The sequence below is a fragment of the Ictalurus furcatus genome, chromosome 21 (assembly GCF_023375685.1).
Source record: "Ictalurus furcatus strain D&B chromosome 21, Billie_1.0, whole genome shotgun sequence".
Lineage (NCBI taxonomy): Eukaryota > Metazoa > Chordata > Actinopteri > Siluriformes > Ictaluridae > Ictalurus > Ictalurus furcatus.
In genome coordinates this window covers 20,043,688-20,067,411 of record NC_071275.1, presented here as the reverse complement: position 1 = coordinate 20,067,411, position 23,724 = coordinate 20,043,688, and the positions used below count along the sequence as shown (strand labels likewise).

At 38.1% G+C, this 23,724-nt stretch overlaps 1 protein-coding gene across 4 annotated transcripts; it reads right to left on the bottom strand.

The window, feature by feature from the left end:
• Positions 1-235: 235 nt before the first annotated feature.
• LOC128625360 (integumentary mucin C.1) lies at positions 236-9,715 on the bottom strand. 4 transcript variants are annotated; one of them, XR_008388918.1, is made up of 9 exons: positions 9,377-9,713; positions 9,191-9,292; positions 9,044-9,097; positions 8,770-8,823; positions 6,972-7,294; positions 6,820-6,851; positions 6,637-6,703; positions 3,739-3,779; positions 3,130-3,507 (listed from the first exon to the last, which is right to left on the bottom strand). XR_008388918.1 is itself a non-coding variant. In XM_053653594.1 (5 exons), the coding sequence occupies exons 1-5, from the start codon at positions 9,399-9,401 to the stop codon at positions 720-722; spliced, it is 588 nt and encodes a 195-aa protein (XP_053509569.1). In that variant the 5' UTR covers positions 9,402-9,715; the 3' UTR covers positions 236-719. The 4 variants fall into 4 exon arrangements, 2 of the variants coding, with proteins under 2 accessions (XP_053509569.1, XP_053509571.1); XR_008388917.1 differs by having other exon boundaries at positions 6,820-7,294; positions 9,377-9,711; XM_053653594.1 differs by lacking the exons at positions 3,130-3,507; positions 3,739-3,779; positions 6,637-6,703; positions 6,820-6,851; positions 6,972-7,294 and adding an exon at positions 236-1,072 and having other exon boundaries at positions 9,377-9,715.
• Between the last annotated feature and the right edge of the window lie 14,009 nt (positions 9,716-23,724).

The following is a 23,724-nucleotide window of genomic DNA, read 5'->3' as shown; positions in this document are numbered from 1 at the left end:
TTTCTCCGTAGCTGTGGATGGTGGCGTCGTTACCAGACTCAAATCTGATTGACACAAATATTTACATAAACTACACACACTGATTTTTTTTGCGTTCCTACAGTAAAACAATGACCAAAGTAAAATGAACACCACGAAATTCTAATGTAATGTAATTAAAACTGAGTCACTAACCTGCACTGGGTTTCTCTTCAGGAGTGGATGTCTGAGTCGTTGTTGTTGTTGTTGATGTTGTAAAGAAATCTGACAAAAGATGAAATGAAAATGAGTTCAAATTATTCAAAGGTATAAAGTAATGGAATACATAATTTGTTTATTATAACTTACGCATCATGTTGTATTTATCACTCATTAGAGAGCGAGCAGTCGGGTCAGAGATCAGTGAATAATCACAGCTCACTTCACGACTCTTTACTGACTGCAGACGATTAAACAGATCATTTTTCTCTGCTGTAAATCTACAAACTGCCTTCTGAGATCCTGTCTTTACATAAGGCTGAGGATTTTCTCCAGTGTAGAGATTACACCTAAAATCAGCAGTTACTGACTCTGACCCTGATATTTCACACACAAATCTGAATACATCAAACTGACCATCATGACTGACGCTTAGTCTCGGTTTCTGATCTGCAGAGGAATAAATAAAATCAATCAATCAATAAATTACACCAAAAATAGCATTAAGGAACATGAATGTAATTTTATGATTCATGCAGATATTAATACACAGAATGCACATATATTATAAAGATACACGTAATGTAGAGCTTACTCAGCACTGTGACTGGAGCTGGGAGAGAGTGAGGAGAAGGAGTACGAACAGAGTTATCCAAAGCATAGTAACAAGTAATATGAAGTGTTCCAGGAGAACTTCGTCCTGTCCACCTGATCAGTTCAGAACCAGTGACTGAGAGCTGACATGATGGAGAGAGTTTTATATTTCTGTTGTCTCTCTCTGGGTAGAAATAACACTGATGCACTTTAACATTGTCTGGAACATGACAGTGAATCTGCACTGATCCTCTCTCTGTGAGAACTTCAGGAGTCACGGACAGCCGGGGCTGAGGAACATCTACAACCACACACACAAATCACACAGTCCACTTAATACACACACTGAACATCAAACTGAACATGCAGAAGTATCTCTCAAAATCTCTAGAATTATTTGTAAACATCTATTAGAACAAATCACTGAACTCACAGCACCACAATAACGACTCACATTGAGAGTTAATGTCCAGAATCAGATGGAAGAAGAACAGGAGGACGAGCAGCGCCATTTCACAGCTCCTGGATGAAGTGAAAGCATCGAGACACTCGTTTCAAGAGTAGCAAAATTTAATACATTTAATAACATTAAATATACATATAAATATGTACGAATGCTTCATAAATGAAAACAAACCTTGAGAAAGAGAAAATTAGGAGGACAGACCGTACCATTTCTCATACAGAGTGAGACCACAGACGAGACAGAGATCTTTCTCACACCAGCTCACAGGAAAACCACGGCTTACCATAAAAATACACCTGTCATTTCAGCTCAGTTGTTTTACTTTGTCCTGAGCACATGAGGTTTAAATATCCACCACCATCACCTCAACACGCTCACAGTCCTGTGAGAACGAAACGTTTGTATTTTTTATAGACCAGTACAGAAAGCTGACACTCAGCAAGATGTTTATTACGTTATAGATGAACAAATCTGCAAAATCACAAATACATCAATTAATAAAAATCATTTATACAATGTGCAGTTCACAAAGAGGCAAAACTGTAGTGACTACATCAATACGTTAACCATAAGTAAAGAATAAACACTCTGTGTTGTGCTGTTTTGGGAAAATAATCAACAGCAGGTTGGTGAGATGAAGCTGACTTACAGTTACTAACCCACATTTTAATCTTTTCGTCTAACAGTGCGTCCCCAAGTGTTTTATTCCTCTTACAAAATGGAACTTATTAAAAATGAGACTTTTTTTAAATCCATTTATAGCTACAGCTTTACTGTTACAAAGCTCTGACCCTGGAGACTCCTTCCATAAATCATATATAAACACATCCTTACATAAAACTTTTCCATATCAACAATTAAAACAAAAAACATCCCACTGAATGAGTAGTTACTATAGAAACAATAAAGTATTACAAAGAGTGCTTTAATATAAACCTGTGATGTGCAGGTTATAGAAAACTAGTTCAAAACTTTGCGTCTTTATTATTACAATATAAAAAGTCTCTGGCAACTGTTTGTCTTTATTTATGAATTATTTTATAACAGCTTTTGGATGCTCTTTCACTGTAATGTATTTTATTTTATCTGTGATATTTAAGGAACATCTGTGAAACATACACTAAATGCCTTGTTGCTTCAAACTACAATGTTTTTGTCTTTACTGCTTTGTTTCACCCTACGGGTGTGCAAACTTTTGCACGGTCACGCATTAGGTATGAAATCGACACCTGGGCGTTCATTGAAGTCTCTCCTGCCCTCTAGCGGACACATCCCGGTACTGCAGAACAGTTCTGTGGTTCATTTATGTCAAGTCCTAGGCTGTACATGTTTGTTTAGATAGCAGCGGCGTCATTAGGAGAGTTTGTGCGGTTTAAACCTCTGATGTTTTGCGAATATTATTTGTGTTAATATCATCTTGTTCTGGTATTTAAAAGGCCTTCATTTGCAAACCAGCGCGTCGCTTTTTAACGTCATACGGTTTGTTGTTGTTGGTGGGACATCAATTAACGTTGCACCCCAGGAAACGCGCACTGGTCACGTGATCGGCTTAACGCGCATTTTAATGAAACGTTTTATATTTTATATAAATCTAGAGATAGAAGAAGTGACATCATGCATGAATAAACATCACCTTTAAGTTATTACACCCCTTTACATCACTTTAAGAGATAAGGCCGCAATTTTCACCCCAAACTAGGCTAGTTTTGAAGAAAGGCTGTGGATGGGAAAAAGCAAGATTCAGAAACTGCTGTAGGAGTGTAAAAATAATAATTAAAAAAAAAAACAATAGTAATGAAGTGTTTCCTTTGGGTGGAACTTTATATATGTGTGTGTGTGTGTGTGTGTGTGTGTGTGTGTGTGTGTGTGTGTGTGCAAATAATTGTTTGCAGCATGCCAGTCAGTGCTAGCATAGCGCTCAGGTTTATTTCTGACTCTACTCGTGGCTTTTCTCTTTCAGCTGGTGAAACTTATTCATGAAGCAACTGTAAAACCATCAGCTCTTTATTAATCTGGACTCAGCCTTGAGCTCCATTCAGTGACATCGCAGTTACAAGCCAGCAGAAGTCCAATTCATTTCAAATCCAAAAGCAAGCTATTCAATTAAAGCACATGTTAAGGCATAACAGGTATAAGAATAATACTGTAAATAACTATTTACATTCATTAAGGTGTAATATACATCAGTGCATCTGCAGCAGGCTGTACACTGCGTCATTGGTGGTCACATGTGTGTCAGGGATGGAGCTATACACATGATACATGTCGACCTGTTAAAACAAAATAAGATGTCAGTTATTAGAAGTGTCTTTTAAATAAAAATGTATTGTTGACTTGTCAAGTAAAGCGATGCTTTCATGTGTAGTTCTGCTGCTGCAGACAAAGCCTGCCTGTGCAGTAGAAATGAAGCCAAGAAAGCCATCAAAGTCTGTAATATGGAAACTCCGACCACAAACCAGTGTAACAGTTTATCCAGTAACTGATAGCAAAACGCTACTCACCACTGTTTTCTTAGAATCCACTTTTATGTCTCCACTGGTGTCTGAAAATTCACATCGTGTGTAAAGTTTAAAGTGTCTCATAGTGACATGACTTTCAGATTATAAAACAGTTTCTTTTGGCTGCATTATGTAGTGGAAAAAAATCTTTCCAGTCTAAGTTAAATAACTTCACAGATAAAAGGGTTGTAGAGGCCAAAACATAATCAAACTTTATTGAAACAGTAAAGTGAGACAATCTGCAGAAAGTCCAAATTATGCAAACACGCACATGCCCTTTTATACCTCTCTGCAACAGCGAGCTCATCTTAGACGGGGTTTTAGCTTTTCTCATTAGAAACAAACCTTCAACCTCCTTCCCCACAATGAATTATTCATGTCTATATAATATCTTAGATGTGTGGAGCATGAGCAGTTAGTTGCTTTTCTTAAAAAGGTTTTATGAGGACAAGGTTTCCTTTAAATAAATAATAATAAAAAAGGTTTCACTCAGAAACTCAGTCTTTTGTTTTTTGTTTTTCTCTGACCAAAACTCCCTTCTCAATGTCTCAATGAGCTTCTGTCTGCCATCCTACTGTAGCTGATATCTGCCTCCCTTCCTGAGGCCCTATCCTAACTCGATAATCAGTATCGGGCCTCAAGGTCGTTTACTTACAAAAGCAGTTTCAGCGAATGTCTAATGTGAATGTATTGCTGTGCAGAAAGGTACAGGAGGATTAACTAATACTGATTATTAGATTATGCTTCTAAGTTATAATTCTAAATGTTAGTTACACATATTGATTACACTTCATCAGTATATTCTATAATTACAACCTTTACTGGACTAGATTTATTTATTTATTTTATTTGAAGAGGGAGAAACCCCCTAAATATGTTTTGATGCTATAAAACTGTCTTAAATACAACAATTATCCATCAGCTGGAAAAATGAATGGATTGTGTTTAATAATACCTGAGTACTGAATGCTCCTGTTACGTGTTTCACCTTCATTTGTTCAGTGGATTTAAACAGTTCCTTCACCTCGACTCTTAGAGGGGGTTTTACGCTTTCCCTGAGCATTTCTGCAAGCTGTTTAATATTATATCCGGTGTCTGAGTTCCACTTCGGTCTTTGTTTACAAAGTTTGATTAGCCTGCATGGTTCAGATCTCCTTATAGATTATCCACAGGGTACAGTGCATCCAGAAAGTATTCACAGCGCTTCACTTTTCCCACATTTTGTTATGTTACAACCTTATTGAAAAAAGGATTAAATGCATTATTTTCCTCAAAATTCTACAAACAATTCCCCATAATGACAACATGAAAGAAGTTTGTTTGAAATCTTTGCAAATTTATTAAAAATAAAAAACATAAAAGCACATGTACATAAGTATTCACAGCCCTTTCTCAATACTTTGCTGAAGCAGCTTTGGCACCAATTACAGATTCAAGTCTTTTTGAGAATGATGCTACAAGCTTGGCACACCTATTTTTGGGCAGTTTCTCCCATTCTTCTTTGCAGGACCTCTCAAGCTCCATCAGGTTGGATGGGGAGCGTCGGTGCACAGCCATTTTCAGATCTCTCCAGAGATGTTCAATGGGGTTGAAGTCTGGGCTCTGGCTGGGCCACTCAAGGACATTCACAGAGTTGTCCTGTAGCCACTCCTTTGTTATCTTGGCTGTGTGCTTATGGTCGTTGTCCTGTTGAAAGATGAACCTTCGCCCCAGTCTGAGGTCCAGAGCGTTCTGGAGCAGGTTTATCAAGAATGTCTCTGATCAAGGATGCTGCATTCTTCTTTCTCTCGATCCTGACTAGTCTCCCAGTTCCTGCCACTGAAAAACATCCCCACAGCATGATGCTGCCACCACCATGCTTCACTGTAGGGATGGTATTGGCCAGGTGATGAGCGGCCATTCAGGCCAACGAGTTCAATCTTTGTTCAATCTTTGGTCTGAGAGTTCTTCAGGTGCCTTTTGGCAAACTCCAAGCGGGCTGTCATGTGCCTTTTACTGAGGAGTGCCTTCCATCTGGTCACGCTACCATTCAGGCCTGATTGATGGAGTGCTGCAGAGATGGTTGTTCTTCTGGAAGGTTCTCCTCTCTCCACAGAGACACACTGGAGCTCTGTCAGAGTGACCATCAGGTTTTTGGTCACCTCCCTGACTAAGGCCCTTCTCTCCCGGTCGCTCAGTTTGGCCGGGCGGCCAGCTCTAGGAAGAGTCCTGCTGGTTCCAGACTTCTTCCATTTATAGATGATGGAGGCCGCTGTGCTCATTGAGACCTTCAATGCTGCAGAAATGTTTCTGTACCCTTCCCCAGATCTGTGCCTCCATACAATCCTGTCTCGGAGGTCTACAGATAATTCCTTGGACTTCGTGGCTTGGTTTGTGCTCTGACATGCAGTGTTAACTGTGGGACCTTATATAGACAGGTGTGTGCCTTTCCAAATAATGTCCAATCAACTAAATTTACCACAGGTGGACTCCAGTAGAGTTGTAGAAACATCTCAAGGATGATCAGTGGAAACAGGATGCGCCTGAGCTCAATTTTGAATGTCATGACAAAGGCTGTGAATACTTATGTACATGTGCTTTTTTTGTTTTTTATTTTTAATACATTTGCAAAGATTTCAAACAAACTTCTTTCACGTTGTCATTATGGGGTATTGTTTGTAGAATTTTGAGGAAAATAATGAATTGAATCCATTTTGGAATAAGGCTGTAACATAACAAAACGTGGGGAAAGTGAAGCGCTGTGAATACTTCCCGGATTCACTGTAAGTCACTGGATGTTTGGGGTAGTTTTAACCCAATTTCTTTCTACTCTTTACCTCTTAGTGCTTGTGTTGTGTGTTTATTGTAAAGCACTATTAAGTAAGTGATGTTATGTGTGTGAGTTTGTACTGTATAATTTACCTAAAGGCAGGGACGGTAAGGGTACTGAGCTGATCACAGAATAAGTTTCAGCAGCTTCTGAGCCGGACTAAACATCAGGAAAAAGTCTGTTAGACTTTCTTATTCTTCAGTCCTTAACATTGCATTAACTGAAACTGATAGTGAGTTACAATTTATTATTCATAAGACAGAAATGCTACTCACATTATTCATATTGAGCACGGACATCATGACTCCTGAAAAAAACAAAAAACAATACTTTTAAATCTACTTAAACTCAGTGGACGTGTGCTTAGTTAAATTGTCGTTTATGGCTTTTGGACTTTTCCAGCTTGGTAAGAAAGTGATAAATGTACCCTGATCACGGTGGGTCGTGTTCAATTTACATCTGCTGAAGATAATCCACACAGATATACACGGCTATTAGATGCTTAGATGTGATAAAATCAGGATTTAATAATACGCAGTTCAGCTGAACACAATAAATTTCTAACCTCTCAGTCTTCTGCTTGTCTAAGAAACAAAAACACGTTCAGTCATGTCATAATTATCAACACAATCAAGATTTTGCTAAAAGATGAAGTTAAAGACTTACTGCTACACACGCAGAGACAGAAGCTCATCAGTCCAGCCAGTAAAACACACACACCGGTGACTGACAGTACGGTAGGCAGCGATCCTGAATAAAGTGAAAACAGTCTGTGTTAATATTTGATAAGATATTGGATCATTAGATCATTAACAGTTCCTGACTGTTGGACGGGGCTCTTATAGTAAAATACTGAGAGACGAGGTGGTGTGATGAAGTGCAGTTACTGTTAACACTCCGACGTTCCCATAACAACACGCCCCCGACTGTTTTATTCCTCTTATACCACAGCAACGTGCCAGAAATGCCCATTTTTATTTATTAATGTATAATCCCAATTCCAAAAAAGTTGGGACAGTATGGAAAATACAAAAAAACAAACAAAAAGAGTCATTTGAAAATTCAATTCACCCTGTACTATATTGAAAAGACATTATTAACACATGAAAATGTACACTCATTTTAAATCTGATGACTGCAACACACTCCAAAAAAGTTGGGACAGTCGACTGTTTACCCCTGTGTAACATCACCTTTTCTTTTCATAACACTTATTAAGCTGAACCCATCCTTGCTCTTGAAGGACTAGGCCTTTTTTGGAGGTTCCTTATATACTATTATTCACATCACCTTCTTATTTCAGCTTCTCTCATCGTTATTAGGCCTAAATTGCCCCGTCCCAACTTTCTGGGAAAGTGCATGCATCAATTTCAAAATAAACGTTTATCTTCAAAAAAAAAAAAAAGCTATGCAGTTGATTAGGTAAAACATCAAATACCTTTATACGTCTTTATACGTGTTCTGTTTAAAAACAAGTCAAAGTACATTTACAAATCACTCCTCTGTTTTTATTTGTGTTTTCCATACTGTCCCAACTTTTTTGGAATTTTGGTTGTAGGAAAGCTAGTACTTTTTTCCATTCCTAGTTACGTTTAGTGTTGTGGAATGTCTGCAAAACAAACTAGCAGTAATAAGCTCGCAGAATCTTTTCTGAATGTTTTGGTTCTGAAGAACTTCTGGTTCCTATAGCGTGCAGTCGGTCCGGTTCTCCGGGTGTTTTAAGAGGTTTTTGTGTAACATTTCTGAATGTTCTTTGCTGCAACATTTTCAGCTGTAGGAACATTAACACTGTCGTCGCCATAGTGTTGGAACAATATGTGAGAAGCGTTCTAGGAAAATTATAATGCTACATGTCTTTCTGAACATTATTTTTGTAATGCTACATAAAGAATGTCGTATGTGTTCTGTTAGCTGGGAAAAACCCTGAATCCTCAAATACGAGTCAGTTTTCTATCTACTGAAGTGTGAACAATAAAGAACATTTCAGAACAGTTAGCAATCAAGACAGTGTTATGTTTACAAATGATATGAGAATAAATACAATGCAGGTGATATTGATATTAATGATACATCAGAATGATGTACCTTTAGGACGATCCTGCTGGTTGGTTAACAATAAAAAGACACCTCAAATGTTATTGCATTACTTACACAAATCAAATGACCAAAGTAAAATGAACATCACACAGTTCTAACATAATGCACATTAAACTTGAATGACTGACCTGCAGTGGATTTCTGTGTAGTGATGGACTGCGGTGTTGATTCAGAAGAGGAATCTGACATGCAAAGGGGTTAAAATGCTTTAAAAATATAAAGTAATGAAAATACAATATGATTTTAATATAAATGTAAATTATAAGCAGACATTAATACACGTTATATTACATACACATTACACACACATCTTAAAATGTGTAACACAACGCAGATTAAACTTCAGTTATAAAAAAAGTGTAACAGAACTAAACAGCAGTAAATAAAATAAAATGAACTCACATGCAGTGGATTTCTCAGCAGTGATGGACGGCTGTGTTGGTGTAGGAAAGAAACCTGATGAAAATCAGAGGTAAATAAATTCAAACAAATCAAATGTATAAAAGTAATTCAATTAAATATTAAGTCATGTGATTAAATGTAACTTACGTGTCATGTTGTATTTATCACTCGTCGTTGTTGTTGTTGTTGTTATTGTTGTTGTTGCTGTTGTTGTTGTTGTTGCTGTTGTTGTTGTTGTTGTAAAGAAATCTGACAAAAGATGAAATGAAAATAAGTTAAAATTATTCAAAGGTATAAAGTAATGGAATACATAATTTGTTTATTATAACTTACGTATCATGTTGTATTTATCACTCATTAGAGAGCGAGCAGTCGGGTCAGAGATCAGTGAATAATCACAGCTCACTTCACGACTCTTTACTGACTGCAGACGATTAAACACAGCGTCTCTCTGTGCTTTAAATCTACAAACCTTCCCAGATTTTCTCTTTTGAGATCTTTGGTTTAGGAAAAGCTGAGGATTTTCTCCAGTGTAGAGATTACAGCTAAAATCAGCAGTTACTGACTCTGACCCTGATATTTCACATAAAAATCTGAATTCATCAAACTGATCATCACGACTGACGCTTAGTCTCGGTTTCTGATCTGCAGAGGAATAAATAAAATATATAAATAAATAAATAGCACTATAATGGATGTGTAGAAAAGAGGTATTAACTGTTACAGACGTTCATGTTGTGGTAATAAATTCAAGTGTGAATTAGAAACATGATTAAAGCAGACAGTAATAGACATCAAATGTAATGTAGAGCTTACTCAGCACTGTGACTGGAGCTGGGAGAGAGTAAGGAGAAGCAGTACGAACAGAGTTATCCACAGCGTAGTAACAAGTAATATGAAGTGTTCCAGGAGAACTTCGTCCTGTCCACCTGATCAGTTCAGAACCAGTGACTGAGAGCTGACATGATGGAGAGAGTTTTAGATTTGTGTTGTCTCTCTCTGGGTAGAAATGACACTGAGACACTTTAATATTGTCTGGAACATGACAGTGAATCTGCACTGATCCTCTCTCTGTGAGAACTTCAGGAGACACGGACAGCTGGGGCTGAGGAACATCTACAACCACACACACACACACACACACACAAATCACACAGTCCACTTAATACACACACTGAACATCAAACTGAACATGCAGAAGTATCTCTCAAAATCTCTAGAATTATTTGTAAACATCTATTAGAACAAATCACTGAACTCACAGCACCACAATAACGACTCACATTGAGAGTTAATGTCCAGAATCAGATGGAAGAAGAACAGGAGGACGAGCAGCGCCATTTCACAGCTCCTGGATGAAGTGAAGGCATCGAGACACTCGTTTCAAGAGTAGTAAAATCAGGAAGCAGGTCATTTAAGTCACAGGAAAACCACGTAGTCTAGTGTTTAACAGAACGCTCAGCTCTCCACCCTGCTCAAGTTCACACACTCACTTCTGAGCAGGTTACACATAACTAAACAAAGAGCTTCAATGTGTTTGTTTAGTTCTATACACAACACTGTAATTACTCTAACTTATAACAATTTCTGTCTTGTTGTGTATTGTGATTCTGTCTTAATGACTTTCACCTCCAGTCTCCCTTCATAAATATGTTTAATATCAGAACTTATTTGATCAAACTGTGTAGTTAATACACACTGTATGCAGTGTCACACTGAAATATCTGGACTTTTGAAAACAAGAGGAAATGCTGCTATTAGAATATTTAATAGCTGTCAAATGACTAAAATTAGTTTAACGCAAGTCTAAAGAAATGCACAAAATGTTTAAAAAAATGAACAAGTGAATTTTAGAAATATCTTGAATGAAGTCAAATTTATTCACATTTTCTTTTTATGAAATTACAGGAAACCGAATATAAGATTATTAAAGCTATTTTTGGATTTTCGTCTTTGTCATATCACAGCAAACCAGTGACTACATTTCCCATCCTGCACTGCGGCCTACAAACATGGCCGCCATGGACTGCAATTCCCAGAACACTCATTCATTCTAATCACGCACACCTGCATCCGATCTCACACACAATCACACCACCTTTAAAAGGACTTTCTAGGCATTCACTCTTTGAGAAGTATTAGTGTTATCACTGTATCAAGCGTCTATACCCTGGTCCATCGTCCCGTCCCGTCCCGTCTCGTCTCTAGCCTATACCTGTTTGTAGATCGCCTGACCCATTGGCTGTTTTTTCGACTACGCTATTGTCGCATGATTTGGATTTGTCTGCCTGCCTCTCTTTATTAAAAGTCTTTATCTGCACTTGCGTCCTAACCTTCATTACAAGGATCATGTGACCGTCTTCCTTTGGCAGATAATTTGTCTTTTTTCTAGATCTTTTTTTAAATGAGCAAAATGGTCTGACAACAGAAAATTTAAAACTTGAAATTAGTCTTTAAAAAAGTCTAGAAGCAGGTTTGTTTTATTGTAATGATAAATTTGACTGTATTCAAGATCATTCCCACTTGCCAAGATGTCATTAGCGTAATCTATTTGCGTGTACATCTCTCTTTAGTGTTAGTACATGAAACAAAACTGGGGGAAATGCAGACAGGTTCTTTATACACATCATTATTCATTTATCCTGTGTTTCAGATAGCAAAGCTTTTATTATGCTGGATTATTTTGTAAAATGAGCTGGTTCATGTGTAATCAGACCGATGCTTTGTAATAAAGGTAACATCAGCTAAGTTTAAACCTTGACATCTTGAAATTATAGAAGTGCATTTAGTGATGATTTTTTATAAATGCACAATCGGACATATCTGAGACGCATCACTACAACAGCTTCACATTAAGCGCTAAGTGGAACAATATTAAACATCTGGATATTAAATGCTTAGCAATGTTTTTTACTTAATATCTGGAGAAAGATCATTTTCGATCAGAAGAAAAACCCAAAACGGTCCACCTGTCACGATTCCCCCTCGAGACAGCGCTGCAGGTTGCAGCGTGCTCGGAAAGCCGGAGCGCGAGCGCGTGTGCACGGGTGTGGATGAGCTAGGTGCGCGAGCGCTCAGCGAACGCATGCTTTTCGATTGTTTGATGACTGGGAATTTGTTTTCTGTGGACACGTGTGTTTGTTTTGATTATGTTCTGTCTCCGCCCCCGTTTAGTCATTGGTTGTTGTCCGAAGGTGTGTCTACATTGGCTTCAGCTATCTGTATTCACCCTTGATTACATTTGTGATATAAACCCCTCGTTCCCTGGACACTTTGCGCAGTATTGAGTATAGTGCTTTACCTAGTTATATATAGCGTCATGGTTCATACCGTGTTTCTCGCGTCGATTCCCACCTAGCCCAGTTTATACCTGGTTGCAAATCTCCCAGCCCATTGCCTGTTTTTGACTACGTCTCTGTGTCACGTTTTGAATTTGTCTGCCTGCCTCCTTAATAAAAGGTCTTTATCTGCATTTGCATCCGCACTCAACTCCCTTACGTCTCGGGACGTTACACTACCTGAAAACTCCACAGTGTCTCCGTACATAGCTGAAGTAAAGCTACATTTAATATACATGTAGTGAGGTGTGCCGTGATTAAAACGTCACCCTTATTAACTACGTGGCCAATGGGCTCTCTCCCTACCACAGTATATAAGTTGTTTATGCGTCATGGTCGAAACCCCGCCCCTTCCTTTCGTTGCTACGGACTACAGAGTGTGACGTTGGGCTACCGAGACTGTGTGCATGGGTGGTGTGCTGCTCACTCTCAGTGCGGTGTGCCGTCAAGGCTCCCATCGGTGTAGCGTGGCAGTTTAACTTCGCCCCGGTCGGAGCGCCAGCTGGCTGAGTGAGGTGTGGTCGTTTCGGTATAGCTCCTCCCCCTCACTTGCGGAGCCACGTTGCTGCTTTGGGCTGCTTTGCTTTATTTTCGCTTTATTTTGCTTTGCTTTGTTTTGCTTTGTGTTTCCTTGTTTTGATATTTTGCTTTATTTGTGTTGGTAACTGTCACTAAGATCAGTTTTTTTCCAGTTCAGCTGTGTTGTAACAGTCTTTATCAATTGTGCTGTACTGCTATGTGGTAGGTTTTGGTCAGTCTTGGTAAACTTGCTACCTGTAATCAGTTTGAGCTCGGGGTTATCTGATTTTTGTGACAGTAAGTGTTGTCTTTTGTTATTATTATTTTTGTTTGTTTGTTTGTTTGTTTGCCTGCTTTGAGCATATTGGAATTGATTTTTTTTTTCTTGTGTTTTTGTTTTCTCCTTGTAGGAGCTGAGTGCTTCCTGAGGCTGGGGGGAGTTCTTTGCTGCACTTTAGGCTTTATTTAACTAAGGGTTGTTATTATTATTGCTGTGTTTATTTGCAGTGAATTTTGTGGGTATGATTCTGATTGGTGGGGTTCTTTTCCCTTTTGTATAGCTGGTGCTGTGGTACTAGCCTGCCCTTCATATAGGAGGCCTCAGTTCTCCTATGATTATTAATTTCTTCTTGTGACTGTTTTATTTGACCAACGCCTGACTGTGTTGGTTGCTGGGTATTTTTGTTTGTTTGTTTTTTTATAATTCTTGGCCAGTCTTTAACTTCAAAATAAAATATTTTTGTATGGAAACCCATGCCTCTTGCCTGTTCTAAGTGGATCGTCTTTGTTTAGGTTGTTTTCCCCGTTTTCTCGAGGTGGCGTAGTTGCTACAAACGAGCCACTTGCTACATACATATTTATATGTATGAATGCTTCATATATGAAAACAAACCTTGAGAAAGAGAAAATTAGGAGGACAGACCGTACCATTTCTCATACAGAGTGAGACCACAGACGAGACAGAGATCTTTCTCGCACCAGCTCACAGGAAAACCACGGCTTACCATAAAAATACACTTGTCATTTCAGCTCAGTTTTTTTACTTTATGTCTTGAGCACATGAGGTATAAATATCCACCACCATCACCTCAACACGCTCACAGTCCTGTGAGAACGAAACGTTTGTATTTTTTATAGACCAGTACAGAAAGCTGACACTCAGCAAGATGTTTATTACGTTATAGATGAAGAAATCTGCAAAATCACAAATACATCAATTAATAAAAATCATTTATACAATGTGCAGTTCACAAAGAGGCAAAACTGTAGTGACTACATCAATACGTTAACCATAAGTAAAGAATAAACACTCTGTGTTGTGCTGTTTTGGGAAAATAATCAACAACAGGTTGGTGAGATGAAGCTGACTTACAGTTACTAAGCCAACTTTGAATCTTTTCGTCTAACAGCGCGTCCGCAAGTGTTTTATTCCTCTTACAAAATGGAACTTATTAAAAATGAGACTTTTTTTAAAAATCCATTTATAGCTACAGCTTTACTGTTACAAAGCTCTGACCCTGGAGACTCCTTCCATAAATCATATATAAACACATCCTTACATAAAACTTTTCCATATCAACAATTAAAACAAAAAATCATCCCAGTGAATGAGCGGTTACTATAGAAACAATAAAGTATTAGAAAGAGTGCTTTAATATAAACCTGTGATGTGCAGGTTATAGAAAACTAGTTCAAAACTTTGCGTCTTTATTATTACAATATAAAAAGTCTCTGACAACTATTTGTCTTTATTTATGAATTATTTTATAACAGCTTTTGGATGCTCTTTCACTGTAATGTATTTTATTTTATCTGTGATATTTAAGGAACATCTGTGAAACATACACTAAATGCCTTGTTGCTTCAAACTACAATGTTTTTGTCTTTACTGCTTTGTTTCACCCTATGGGTGTGCAAACTTTTGCACGGTCACGCATTAGGTATTAAATCGACACCTGGGCATTCAGTGAAGTCTCTCCTGCCCTCTAGCGGACACATCCCGGTACTGCGGAACGGTTCTGTGGTTCATTTATGTCAAGTCCTAGGCTGTACATGTTTGTTTAGATAGCAGCGGCGTCATTAGGAGAGTTTGTGCGGTTTAAACCTCTGATGTTTTGCGAATATTATTTGTGTTAATATCATCTTGTTCTGGTATTTAAAAGGCCTTCATTTGCAAACCAGCGCGTCGCCTTTTTAAAGTCATACGGTTTGTTGTTGTTGGTGGGACATCAATTAACGTTGCACCCCAGGAAACGCGCACTGGTCACGTGATCGGCTTAACGTGCATTTTAATGAAACGTTTTATATTTTATATAAATCTAGAGATAGAAGAAGTGACATCATGCATGAATAAACATCACCTTTAAGTTATTACACTCCTTTACATCACTTTAAGAGATAAGGTCACAATTTTCACCCCAAACTAGGCTAGTTTTGAAGAAAGGCTGTGGATGGGAAAAAGCAAGATTCAGAAACTGCTGTAGGAGTGTAAAAATAATAATTAAAAAAAACAATAGTAATGAAGTGTTTCCTTTGGGTGGAACTTTATATATGTGTGTGTGTGTGTGTGTGTGTGTGTGTGTGTGTGTGTGTGTGTGTGCAAATAATTGTTTGCAGCATGCCAGTCAGTGCTAGCATAGCGCTCAGGTTTATTTCTGACTCTACTCGTGGCTTTTCTCTTTCAGCTGGTGAAACTTATTCATGAAGCAACTGTAAAACCATCAGCTCTTTTATTAATCTGGACTCAGCCTTGAGCTCCATTCAGTGACATCGCAGTTACAAGCCAGCAGAAGTAAATTCATTTCAAATCCAAAAGCAAGCTATTCAATTAAAGCACATGTTAAGGCATAACAGGTATAAGAATAATACTGTAAATAACTATTTACATTCATTAAGGTGTAATATACATCAGTGCATCTGCAGCAGGCTGTACACTGCGTCATTGGTGGTCACGTGTGTGTCAGGGATGGAGCTATACACATGATACATGTCGACCTGTTAAAACAAAATAAGATGTCAGTTATTAGAAGTGTCTTTTAAATAAAAATGTATTGTTGACTTGTCAAGTAAAGCGATGCTTTCATGTGTAGTTCTGCTGCTGCAGACAAAGCCTGCCTGTGCAGTAGAAATGAAGCCAAGAAAGCCATCAAAGTCTGTAATATGGAAACTCCGACCACAAACCAGTGTAACAGTTTATCCAGTAACTGATAGCAAAACGCTACTCACCACTGTTTTCTTAGAATCCACTTTTATGTCTCCACTGGTGTCTGAAAATTCACATCGTGTTTAAAGTGTCTCATAGTGACATGACTTTCAGATTATAAAACAGTTTCTTTTGGCTGCATTATGTAGTGGAAAAAAATCTTTCCAGTCTAAGTTAAAAAAACTTCACAGATAAAAGGGTTTGTAGAGGCCAAAACATAATCAAACTTTATTGAAACAGTAAAGTGAGACAATCTGCAGAAAGTCCAAATTATGCAAACACGCACATGCCCTTTTATACCTCTCTGCAACAGCGAGCTCATCTTAGACGGGGTTTTAGCTTTTCTCATTAGAAACAAACCTTCAATCTCCTTCCCCACAATGAATTATTCATGTCTATATAATATCTTCGATGTGTGGAGCATGAGCAGTTAGTTGCTTTTCTTAAAAAGGTTTTATGAGGACAAGGTTTCCTTTAAATAAATAATAATAAAAAAGGTTTCACTCAGAAACTCAGTCTTTTGTTTTTTGTTTTTCTCTGACCAAAACTCCCTTCTCAATGTCTCAATGAGCTTCTGTCTGCCATCCTACTGTAGCTGATATCTGCTTCACTTCCCGAGGCCCTATCCTAACTCGATAATCAGTATCGGGCCTCAAGGTCGTTTACTTACAAAAGCAGTTTCAGCGAATGTCTAATGTGAATGTTTGCTGTGCAGAAAGGTACAGGAGGATTAACTAATACTGATTATTAGATTATGCTTCTAAGTTATAATTCTAAATGTTAGTTACACATATTGATTACACTTCATCAGTATATTCTATAATTACAACCTTTACTGGACTAGATTTATTTATTTATTTTATTTGAAGAGGGAGAAAACCCCTAAATATGTTTTGATGCTATAAAACTGTCTTAAATACAACAATTATCCATCAGCTGGAAAAATGAATGGATTGTGTTTAATAATACCTGAGTACTGAATGCTCCTGTTACGTGTTTCACCTTCATTTGTTCAGTGGATTTAAACAGTTCCTTCACCTCGACTCTTAGTGAGGGTTTGACACTTTCCCTGAGCATTTCTGCAAGCTGTTTAATATTATATCCAGTGTCTGAGTTCCACTTCGGTCTTTGTTTACAAAGTTTGATTAGCCTGCATGGTTCAGATCTCCTTATAGATTATCCACAGGGTACAGTGCATCCAGAAAGTATTCACAGCGCTTCACTTTTCCCACATTTTGTTATGTTACAACCTTATTGAAAAAAGGATTAAATGCATTATTTTCCTCAAAATTCTACAAACAATACTCCATAATGACAACATGAAAGAAGTTTGTTTGAAATCTTTGCAAATTTATTAAAAATAAAAAACATAAAAGCACATGTACATAAGTATTCACAGCCCTTTCTCAATACTTTGCTGAAGCAGCTTTGGCACCAATTACAGATTCAAGTCTTTTTGAGAACGATGCTACAAGCTTGGCACGCCTATTTTTGGGCAGTTTCTCCCATTCTTCTTTGCAGGACCTCTCAAGCTCCATCAGGTTGGATGGGGAGCGTCGGTGCACAGCCATTTTCAGATCTCTCCAGAGATGTTCAATGGGGTTGAAGTCTGGGCTCTGGCTGGGCCACTCAAGGACATTCACAGAGTTGTCCTGTAGCCACTCCTTTGTTATCTTGGCTGTGTGCTTATGGTCGTTGTCCTGTTGGAAGATGAACCTTCGCCCCAGTCTGAGGTCCAGAGCGCTCTGGAGCAGGTTTTCATCAAGGATGTCTCTGATCAAGGATGCTGCATTCTTCTTTCCCTCGATCCTGACTAGTCTCCCAGTTCCTGCCACTGAAAAACATCCCCACAGCATGATGCTGCCACCACCATGCTTCACTGTAGGGATGGTATTGGCCAGGTGATGAGCGGCCATTCAGGCCAACGAGTTCAATCTTTGTTCAATCTTTGGTCTGAGAGTCCTTCAGGTGCCTTTTGGCAAACTCCAAGCGGGCTGTCATGTGCCTTTTACTGAGGAGTGCCTTCCATCTGGTCACGCTACCATTCAGGCCTGATTGATGGAGTGCTGCAGAGATGGTTGTTCTTCTGGAAGGTTCTCCTCTCTCCACAGAGACACGCTGGAGCTCTGTCAGAGTGACCATCAGGTTTTTGGTCACCTCCCTGACTAAGGCCCTTCTCTCCCGGTCGCTCAGTTTGGCCGGGCGGCCAGCTCTAGGAAGAGTCCTGCTGGTTCCAGACTTCTTCCATTTATAGATGATGGAGGCCGCTGTGCTCATTGAGACCTTCAATGCTGCAGAAATGTTTCTGTACCCTTCCCCAGATCTGTGCCTCCATACAATCCTGTCTCGGAGGTCTACAGATAATTCCTTGGACTTCGTGGCTTGGTTTGTGCTCTGACATGCATTGTTAACTGTGGGACCTTATATAGACAGGTGTGTGCCTTTCCAAATAATGTCCAATCAACTAAATTTACCACAGGTGGACTCCAGTAGAGTTGTAGAAACATCTCAAGGATGATCAGTGGAAACAGGATGCGCCTGAGCTCAATTTTGAATGTCATGACAAAGGCTGTGAATACTTATGTACATATGCTTTTTTTGTTTTTTATTTTTAATACATTTGCAAAGATTTCAAACAAACTTCTTTCACGTTGTCATTATGGGGTATTGTTTGTAGAATTTTGAGGAAAATAATGAATTGAATCCATTTTGGAATAAGGCTGTAACATAACAAAACGTGGGGAAAGTGAAGCGCTGTGAATACTTCCCGGATTCACTGTAAGTCACTGGATGTTTGGGGTAGTTTTAACCCAATTTCTTTCTACTCTTTACCTCTTAGTGCTTGTGTTGTGTGTTTATTGTAAAGCACTATTAAGTAAGTGATGTTATGTGTGTGAGTTTGTACTGTATAATTTACCTAAAGGCAGGGACGGTAAGGGTACTGAGCTGATCACAGAATAAGTTTCAGCAGCTTCTGAGCCGGACTAAACATCAGGAAAAAGACTGTTAGACTTTCTTATTCTTCAGTCCTTAACATTGCATTAACTGAAACTGATAGTGAGTTACAATTTATTATTCATAAGACAGAAATGCTACTCACATTATTCATATTGAGCACGGACATCATGACTCCTGAAAAAAACAAAAAACAATACTTTTAAATCTACTTAAACTCAGTGGACGTGTGCTTAGTTAAATTGTCGTTTATGGCTTTTGGACTTTTCCAGCTTGGTAAGAAAGTGATAAATGTACCCTGATCACGGTGGGTCGTGTTCAATTTACATCTGCTGAAGATAATCCACACAGATATACACGACTATTAGATGCTTAGATGTGATAAAATCAGGATTTAATAATACGCAGTTCAGCTGAACACAATAAATTTCTAACCTCTCAGTCTTCTGCTTGTCTAAGAAACAAAAACACGTTCAGTCATGTCATAATTATCAACACAATCAAGATTTTGCTAAAAGATGAAGTTAAAGACTTACTGATACACACGCAGAGACAGAAGCTCATCAGTCCAGCCAGTAAAACACACACACCGGTGACTGACAGTACGGTAGGCAGCGATCCTGAATAAAATGAAAACAGTCTGTGTTAATATTTGATAAGATATTGGATCATTAGATCATTAACAGTTCCTGACTGTTGGACGGGGCTCTTACAGTAAAATACTGAGAGACGAGGTGGTGTGATGAAGTGCAGTTACTGTTAACACTCCGACGTTCCCATAACAACACGCCCACAAGTGTTTTATTCCTCTTATACCACAGCAACGTGCCAGAAATGCCCATTTTTATTTATTAATGTATAATCCCAATTCCAAAAAAGTTGGGACAGTATGGAAAATACAAAAAAACAAACAAAAAGAGTCATTTGAAAATTCAATTCACCCTGTACTATATTGAAAAGACATTATTAACACATGAAAATGTACACTCATTTTAAATCTGATCACTGCAACACACTCCAAAAAAGTTGGGACAGTCGACTGTTTACCCCTGTGTAACATCACCTTTTCTTTTCATAACACTTATTAAGCTGAACCCATCCTTGCTCTTGAAGGACTAGGCCTTTTTTGGAGGTTCCTTATATACTATTATTAGACGATTGCCTCGCCTGTTTCACACCACCTTCTTATTTCAACTTCTCTCATCGTTATTAGTCCTAAAGTGCCCCGTCCCAACTTTTTTGGAAAGTGCATGCATCAATTTCAAAATAAACGTTTATCTTCAAAAAAAAATAAAAAAAAGCTATGCAGTTGATTAGGTAAAACATCAAATACCTTTATACGTCTTTATACGTGTTCTGTTTAAAAACAAGTCAAAGTACATTTACAAATCACTCCTCTGTTTTTATTTGCGTTTTCCATACTGTCCCAACTTTTTTGGAATTTTGGTTGTAGGAAAGCTAGTACTTTTTTCTAGTTACGTTTAGTGTTGTGGAATGTCTGCAAAACAAACTAGCAGTAATAAGCTCGCAGAAACTTTTCTGAGTGTTTTGGTTCTTTTGGTCCTATAGCGTGCAGTTGGTCCGGTTCTCCGGGTGGTTTAAGAGGTTTTTGTGTAACATTTCTGAATGTTCTTTGCTGCAACATTTTCAGCTGTAGGAACATTAACACTGTCGTCGCCATAATGTTGGAACAATATGTGAGAAGCGTTCTAGGAAAATTATAATGCTACATGTCTTTCTGAACATTATTTTTGTAATGCTACATAAAGAATGTCGTATGTGTTCTGTTAGCTGGGAAAAACCCTGAATCCTCAAATACGAGTCAGTTTTCTATCTACTGAAGTGTGAACAATAAAGAACATTTCAGAACAGTTAGCAATCAAGACAGTGTTATGTTTACAAATGATATGAGAATAAATACAATGCAGGTGATATTGATATTAATGATACATCAGAATGATGTACCTTTAGGACGATCCTGCTGGTTGGTTAACAATAAAAAGACACCTCAAATGTTATTGCATTACTTACACCAAATCAAATGACCAAAGTAAAATGAACATCACACAGTTCTAACATAATGCACATTAAACTTGAATGACTGACCTGCAGTGGATTTCTGTGTAGTGATGGACTGCGGTGTTGATTCAGAAGAGGAATCTGACATGCAAAGGGGTTAAAATGCTTTAAAAATATAAAGTAATGAAAATACAATTGATTTAATATAAATGTAAATTATAAGCAGACATTAATACACGTTATATTACATACACATTACACACACATCTTAAAATGTGTAACACAACGCAGATTAAACTTCAGTTATAAAAAAAGTGTAACAGAACTAAACAGCAGTAAATAAAATAAAATGAACTCACATGCAGTGGATTTCTCAGCAGTGATGGACGGCTGTGTTGGTGTAGGAAAGAAACCTGATGAAAATCAGAGGTAAATAAATTCAAACAAATCAAATGTATAAAAGTAATTCAATTAAACATTAAGTCATGTGATTAAATGTAACTTACGTGTCATGTTGTATTTATCACTCGTCGTTGTTGTTGTTGTTGTTGTTGTAAAGAAATCTGACAAAAGATGAAATGAAAATGAGTTCAAATTATTCAAAGGTATAAAGTAATGGAATACATAATTTGTTTATTATAACTTACGCATCATGTTGTGTTTATCACTCATTAGAGAGCGAGCAGTCGGGTCAGAGATCAGTGAATAATCACAGCTCACTTCACGACTCTTTACTGACTGCAGACGATTAAACACAGCGTCTCTCTGTGCTGTAAAAATACAAACCTTCCCAGAGTTTCCCTTTTGAGATCTTTGGATTAGGAAAAGCTGAGGATTTTCTCCAGTGTAGAGATTACAGCTAAAATCAGCAGTTACTGACTCTGACCCTGATATTTCACACACAAATCTGAATTCATCAAACTGATCATCACGACTGACGTTTAGTCTCGGTTTCTGATCTGCAGAGGAATAAATAAAAGATATAAATAAATATATAGCACTATAATGGATGTGTAGAAAAGAGGTATTAACTGTTACAGACGTTCATGTTGTGGTAATAAATTCAAGTGTGAATTAGAAACATGATTAAAGCAGACAGTAATAGACATCAAATGTAATGTAGAGCTTACTCAGCACTGTGACTGGAGCTGGGAGAGAGTGAGGAGAAGGAGTACGAACAGAGTTATCCTCAACGTAGAAACAAGTAATATGAAGTGTTCCAGGAGAACTTCGTCCTGTCCACCTGATCAGTTCAGAACCAGTGACTGAGAGCTGACATGATGGAGAGAGTTTTAGATTTGTGTTGTCTCTCTCTGGGTAGAAATGACACTGATGCACTTTAACATTGTCTGGAACATGACAGTGAATCTGCACTGATCCTCTCTCTGTGAGAACTTCAGGAGACACGGACAGCCGGGGCTGAGGAACATCTACAACCACACACACACACACACACACACACAAATCACACAGTCCACTTAATACACACACTGAACATCAAACTGAACATGCAGAAGTATCTCTCAAAATCTCTAGAATTATTTGTAAACATCTATTAGAACAAATCACTGAACTCACAGCACCACAATAACGACTCACATTGAGAGTTAATGTCCAGAATCAGATGGAAGAAGAACAGGAGGACGAGCAGCGCCATTTCACAGCTCCTGGATGAAGTGAAGGCATCGAGACACTCGTTTCAAGAGTAATAAAATCAGGAAGCAGGTCATTTAAGTCACAGGAAAACCACGTAGTCTAGTGTTTAACAGAACGCTCAGCTCTCCACCCTGCTCAAGTTCACACACTCACTTCTGAGCAGGTTACACATAACTAAACGAAGAGCTTCAATGTGTTTGTTTAGTTCTATACACAACACTGTAATTACTCTAACTTATAACAATTTCTGTCTTGTTGTGTATTGTGATTCTGTCTTAATGACTTTCACCTCCAGTCTCCCTTCATAAATATGTTTAATATCAGAACTTATTTGATCAAACTGTGTAGTTAATACACACTGTATGCAGTGTCACACTGAAATATCTGGACTTTTGAAAACAAGAGGAAATGCTGCTATTAGAATATTTAATAGCTGTCAAATGACTAAAATTAGTTTAACGCAAGTCTAAAGAAATGCACAAAATGTTAAAAAAAAAACGAACAAGTGAATTTTAGAAATATCTTGAATAAAGTCAAATTTATTCACATTTTCTTTTTATGAAATTACAGGAAACCAAATATAAGATTATTAAAGCTATTTTTGGATTTTCGTCTTTGTCATATCACAGCAAACCAGTGACTACATTTCCCATCCTGCACTGCGGCCTACAAACATGGCCGCCATGGACTGCAATTCCCAGAACACTCATTCATTCTAATCACGCACACCTGCATCCGATCTCACACACAATCACACCACCTTTAAAAGGACTTTCTAGGCATTCACTCTTTGAGAAGTATTAGTGTTATCACTGTATCAAGCGTCTATACCCTGGTCCATCGTCCCGTCCCGTCCCGTCCCGTCCCGTCTCGTCTCTAGCCTATACCTGTTTGTAGATCGCCTGACCCATTGGCTGTTTTTTCGACCATGCTATTGTCGCATGATTTGGATTTGTCTGCCTGCCTCTCTTTATTAAAAGTCTTTATCTGCA